This window comes from Zalophus californianus, chromosome 2, assembly GCF_009762305.2.
Source record: "Zalophus californianus isolate mZalCal1 chromosome 2, mZalCal1.pri.v2, whole genome shotgun sequence".
NCBI classification, from domain to species: Eukaryota; Metazoa; Chordata; class Mammalia; order Carnivora; family Otariidae; genus Zalophus; species Zalophus californianus.
In genome coordinates, this window is record NC_045596.1 from 35,040,865 (window position 1) to 35,047,306 (window position 6,442).

Genomic DNA, 6,442 nt, shown 5'->3' on the forward strand with positions numbered 1-6,442 from the left:
TTCTTAACCCTCGCTGTCTCCCCCTCCCTCTTCCTTTTTAAAGGACGCCTTGCAGGCAGAGCTGTCAGCAACCCCGAGGCCGTTTGTACTTGGCCGCGGTCAGGCTGACTCCTGCTCCGGAGACAGACAGGGGCGGGGGTGGAGGCGCCGCGGGTCCCCGCGCGCCCGCACGTGGGGATCTCAAATTCTTCCTCCTTCGGGCTCCGCTCGGGACCCGGCGACGGCCACGAGGAGGGGCGCTGTGCGGCGCGGGGGTCGCCAGCCCGGGACTTGATGGCTCCCTTGAGGAGAGGGGCGGGAGGCGGCCGACGGTCCGGCGCGCCCTTCGCGCCCGCCGCAGTATGAGACCAGCGAAGGGCGGCAGCAGCTTCCCCAGCAGCAGCCTCCGCCGGCGCCTCCCGCGGGCCCTCGCCCCCTCGCCCCCGCACACCATGCAGACCCCCGGCCTGCGGAGCCCGCGGCGCAGCCCCTGCCGCCTCCCCGGCCCCTGCTAGCCCGCGCGAGGAGTTGGGGGGGGTGGCTCGGCTGCCGGGGGCCAGCCGCCCGAGCCGCGCCCCGGGGAGGGAGGCGGCACCGCGGCGCTCCGCGCTTCGCTCTCCCGCTGCGTTCCCTCCCGGCCGGCCCGGGCGCCCAGCGGCGATGGGGGCGCTGCTGGCGCTCTGGCTTCTCCTGGGCTGGCTGCGCTGGAGCCCGGCGGGCGCCCAGCAGTCGGGAGAGTACTGCCACGGCTGGGTGGACGTGCAGGGCAACTACCACGAGGGCTTCCAGTGCCCGGAGGACTTCGACACGCTGGACGCCACCATCTGCTGCGGCTCCTGCGCGCTGCGCTACTGCTGCGCCGCGGCCGACGCCAGGCTGGAGCAGGGAAGCTGCACCAACGACCGCGGCGAGCTGGAGCACCCCGGCATCACCGCACGTAAGTGCGGGCCCTCGGCCCCCGCCCGGCGTCTGCGCTTGGTGGGGCGGCCAGGTGGGGGCATCGAGGCGGAGCGGGTGGTCGCATTTCGGGTCAGGCGCCCTAATTCGCTTGCACTCCCGATTCCCGCCACACGCGGTCTCCGCGGGTCAGCCCCAGGAAAGTTTGCAGGGCTTGCACCGGAGGCCCTGGGCGAGACAGCTGGAGCTCGCGGGAGCGCGGGAGGTGAGGAGAAGAGCTACGGGGGCAGCGTCAGGTCGGGTTGCGGTTTTCCGGGGCGGTGGGGGCGCCCCATGGTGCGTCCTGGTCACTCCAGGAGTTTCGGGGATTGCCGGCGGCCAGAGACCGCAACTCTTGGGGAGCGCTCATCTGCAGCCCCGCAGGGCCCAGGAACTTGAGCCACGTTCACCGCTCCCCCCCTTTTTGGTGGATCTTTGGTAGCGTTCCTAAGCCTCTGCCTCGTTCTCCCCACTTCCTTTCATTTCTCTGCATCGAATTACCCTCTCCGGCCCACCCCCATTGTCACGCCTTTCAGAAATGCCCAGGTCCTCTAGGTGGAGATTCAGAAACCAGGGTCGCAGGGGCTGCCCGCCCCCTATTCTCGTGTCGGAAAACACGGGTCAAATTTCCGCTCACTTCAGAGCGGAGTAAATCATGACCCCAGCAGAGGAACTTTACACCTAAAAAAAAAAAAGAAAGGAAGAAAGAAAAGAAAAAGCTTTCCACCTGAATGGGAACGTCAGGGAAACCGGTTAGAGCTCGAGGCGATGGTTTTACCGCCGGGACCCGGGGGAGCGGGCGGAGCTAAGAGCGGGTGACACCCCAGAACTCCACAGCGGAGGTGTGAAGCGGGCAAAAGAAGGTCGCGGGAAAGAAAATTATTGGTGCCCAGAGCACCCCCTCTGCCCCAGAGCCACTCGCCAATAGAGTAATAACCCGGAGGAAAGGGGAGCCTGCTCTGCCTTAGAGCTCCATTACACTCTCAAGGAATTTAACTTCGAGCGTCAAAACTCCCAATCTGGGGGATTGGCGAAGTGGTTTCTGGAGAAAAGATGCTCAGGGGAAAGCAGGGAACTCTAGGCGGTCCTCTACAAAAAGATACAGACGCTTTCCCCTGGCTTACTCCACTCACCCTGGGGGACCCGGTTGCTCTGCAGAGTGTAAGGGTCGATGCGCAGTCTGCAGCGGGTATTCCTTCCTGGGCCTCCCCGAATCCGGTTTGTTGCGGGGGGCGGGGGGGGAGGGCAGCAGGAGAGGGGGCCGGCCCCGCACTCACTGAGGCGGGATCAGCCGAACTCTGAGGGACCTTGGCTTGTGGCTCTGCCCCTTGCCAGCTGTGTAACTTGGGCAAGTTACTTAACTGCTCTGGGCCCCATCTCAACTCTAAAATGGGCATATTGTTCTGAGGAGTTGGATTGTGGATTGAGTGAGAGTGTATGAATGCTTAGCACAGTGCCCCCAAGTAAGTGGTTAGTCGCTTTCCCCTCGCCTTCTACTACTAAACATGGCAGAGCGGATGGGAGACTGAAGAGCTTACACCCAGGAACCTACAGAACCTCCGGGTTGATAGTTACCTGTCAATCACTGCTTGTGTGTCTTTGGGAGGGTCAAAAACAAGTATGTTTCCACATCTGGAAAACAGAGCTGACCATGTCCACCTTACAAGAGTCTCCACAGGACTTGAGTCAGATAATAAATAAGAAAGAGCCAGGCACAATTTCCGATGCAGTCAAGACACAGTTAATTGAGGCCCACTATGGCTTTCTTTATACCATTCTTTCCTTAGTCTTATAATGGGGGTCTCCCTTACAGGCCCGGTTCTCTTTGCTTAGATTGGAGATTCTTGGACGGGAGAAGAATTTTCAGCATCGGGGATGGGTCAGAGCCCTAAGTGCCCCACCGTGATAAAACTACCCAAAACCTGGATTTAAATCCGGAGTCAAGGTGACCAAACAACTCACCCTTCCCCTCCCTTCAGTGCTTGAACAGGAGGGTAGGTTCTGTTCCTTCTGATTTCCAGATGTGCAATATAATGGCTAATTGCTAACAGAGGCTCCAGGATGTTTGCTTCCTTCCCCTGCTAGGAGCAAGAATATTCAGTCATCTCAGTTCGCACTTCAGAGATTACCAGTAATAAGCTCCGAGAGCCTGGGCTGACAAGGGTGGTCCTACTGGGCCGCTTACCTCCCACCGGGAGCTGCCTGGAGTTTGGGAGACTCTTGTCCAAACACCTGTGTCTGTCTGTTTTTACCTTTTAGAGCCCGTCTATGTTCCCTTCCTCATCGTTGGCTCCATCTTCATTGCCTTCATCATCCTGGGCTCCTTAGTGGCTATTTATTGCTGCACCTGCTTGAGACCCAAGGAGCCCTCACAGCAGCCAATCCGCTTCTCACTCCGCAGCTACCAGACAGAGACCCTGCCCATGATCTTGACTTCCACGAGCCTCAGGGCACCTTCCAGGCAGTCCAGCACGGCCACCAGCTCCAGCTCCACTGGGGGCTCCATCCGCAGATTCTCCTTTGCCAGAGCAGAGCCAGGCTGCCTGGTGCCCTCACCGCCCCCACCTTACACCACAGGCCACCCAATCCACCTGACGCAGCCATCCGGTTTCCTGGTGTCACCCCAATACTTCGCTTACCCACTCCAGCAGGAGCCCCCGCTGCCTGGGAAGAGTTGTCCGGACTTCAGTTCCAGTTGACAAGCCACAGCGATAGTACACCTGGAAGACAGGTGGAGGGCTGTCGCCATTGCCCCAAGGACTTCCGGGGGAATTTGCCTTGAACCCCGCAATGTCCTGGAGGAATGTGCTAGGAAAACACAGCGCCTTCTTAGTCCTACGCTTCCTGGCTCCAATCACAGGATGGGTGTGTTACAGAATTGCTTTCTGGCTTTGAAAACATGGTGATTATTACATTTCAGTTTATGCTACTTTTATTCCAAATACGCAGCAGTTCGACTTTTAAAGTTGCAAATTGGCTGAAGATGTGTAATTGGACAGCTCAGCTATACTGTTGAGAAAAGGCCCACGTGTTCTTTTTTCATTCTAAGTTGTTCAGTGAGTCATAATACAAATCTGTACCTCAACAAGCAAAGGAAAACACCTGGATGGTAATTATTGAAGGTTCTTTTTAAAAAAATTAACAACTCAGCAACCTGAGGGGACAGTTGAACAACCTATTTATGATTCGGGGAGGAACCTAACAATGAATAACATCAGCATTGTGAGAACAGTTACTTTTTAAATTAATAACTAAATTTTGTTTAAAATATAAGCTTTTTCAGAATACAAGATTTCAATAACCACATGAGGAGTTTAAGGTTTTAAATATTTACACAGATATTCATTGTAACACAGATCTTACGTAAAAGCATTTCCCCCACCCACCTGAGGGAATATTTATTGCAGACTTTTTGTTCAGCAACATTTAGTGTTTAAAGAAAGTTGGACAGTTGAGTCTTAAAACCTTTATTTGTAAAATGAGTTATGATGTACAAATGTAAAGATTTGTAACTTAATGTATTTACCACATTGACGGTACTAATTATTTAGTAGTCACACTGAAATTTTTTATGTAATAACTATGGAGTTCAGAGTCCAGCTCTTGGTTACAATTACCCAATATTACATATATTAAGTGCCACTGAATTCCACGTCTGAGGATTACACATTTGGGCATATATCCTGCTGGGTTAGAATAAATAAAATGTTTTTGTGATGCCCATTTGAAATTTTAGATCAACGCGCTTCATTTTATCTTCTTAATGATACTCTGCTATTCAATAAAAGGAAATGTCTTTACTTATCACTTCATAGTTTGAAATTAAAAAAAAATCTTACATTGATTTTCAATTGCATTAAAAAGCTCTTTTTGCAGTAGGGCTTGTGAAAAGCAGCGAAGGATGTGAATTTTTATAGATTGAAAAGTCGGGACATTTCTCATAAGAATCTGGATTTCTGGCTTCTTGGGACACTGGGAAGATGCGGCACGGAGGCGCGTGTACTGCCATGGGATCAGGCCAGCCATTTTCAGACCAGGCGCTTGCCATTTATCAGCCTCCTGCCCGGTCTCCCCAGCCTGGCCCCATTCACTCCATTTTGTAACATACCTGGCCCCTGTGGGTGTCGTTTGGGAACCCAGGTTTATATGAATTCGTGCTACCATATGTCACCCTCAATAGCTCTTTTCATTTTGTAGTTTTTAGAAAATACAATACACTTTTACTTATTTTTTAAGTAAGCTCTAAGCCCAACGTGGGGCTTGAATTCAGGACCCTGAGATCAAGAGTCACATGCTCTACCAACTGAGCCAGCCAGGTGTCCCTCAGTAGTCCTTTTAAACTAGGGCTACTTAGAGGTAGAGTTCTGATCTGAGGGACTTGCCATGTGGCCTTGCCACTTTGCTTTCCAGCTGAGGAAGCAAGTTCAAAGATACTGTGCCTCTGCCCAGTCTGAGGGCAGAGGAGCCGTGACTTCTAGTGCCCTGCTTTCTCCCATGACTAAAATGGTGACCTCAGCTATCCCATACTCACCAAGACAACACATGAAAGCAAGAAAGGGAGGGAGGGAGGGAGGAAAGAAGGGAAAGAGGAAAGGCTTCCCAGTAAAAGGACACACATTTGTGAGCATGCTCCGGAGCACATGCCTATGTCATTAGATTGGTTTTATTCATGTCTGTTACATACTGCTCCTTTGATTTTTTTTTAAAGATTTTATTTATTTATTTAATTGACAGAGAGAGGGAGAGACAGCGAGAGAGGGAACACAAGCAGGGGGAGTGGGAGAGGGAGAAGCAGGCCTCCCGCCAAGCAGGGAGCCCGATGTGGGGCTCGATCCCAGGACCCTGGGATCATGACCTGAGCCGAAGGCAGTCGCCTAACCAACTGAGCCACCCAGGTGCCCCTCCTTTGATATTTTTAAAGTTAACCTCTACTGGGCTCTTATGAGCCAAAAGCTATTCTAAATACATATTTTTAAAGATTTATTTATTTATTTTAGAGAGTGAGAGAACATGGTGGGGAGGGACAGAGGAAGAGGGAGAGTCTTAAGCAGACTCTGTGGGGCTGAGCTCAGAGGCTGACATGGGGCTCGATTTCAAGACCCCGAGACCATGACCTGAGCTGAAAACAAGAGTTGGATGCTTAACTGACTGCGTCACCCAGGCGTCCAAAACTATTGTAAATATTTACATGCACTAATTTTATCCTCCAAACAACTACAAGCAGGGAAGCATTTTAATTCCTATCTTACAGGCTTGGAGGAGTGAAGTAACTTGCCCAAGGTCCCAGAGCTAGTCAATACTGGAGCTGTGTGCAAAGCCAGATTCAAACAGTGAGGGGACACCTGAGTTGAAATTTTGACGTTTCTAAGCCATGAAGTCCAGTATGGAGTAAAGCATGAAGCCCAGTTCCTCTCTCTAAAGCAGCAATTGTCAACTCTATTGGGCCCAGTGAGCTCTCCTTAGAACAAACATTTTGTGCCATCCCTTTATCCTAAAATGAAATTTATAGGTAATATTACTCCCTACA

At 52.4% G+C, this 6,442-nt stretch overlaps 1 protein-coding gene across 1 annotated transcript; it reads left to right on the forward strand.

The window, feature by feature from the left end:
* The first annotated feature begins 607 nt into the window (after window positions 1-607).
* On the forward strand, window positions 608-4,719 carry SHISA3 (shisa family member 3). Its single transcript, XM_027597510.2, has 2 exons — window positions 608-916; window positions 3,175-4,719. The coding sequence occupies exons 1-2, from the start codon at window positions 640-642 to the stop codon at window positions 3,612-3,614; spliced, it is 717 nt and encodes a 238-aa protein (XP_027453311.1). The 5' UTR covers window positions 608-639; the 3' UTR covers window positions 3,615-4,719.
* The last annotated feature ends 1,723 nt before the right edge of the window (window positions 4,720-6,442 follow it).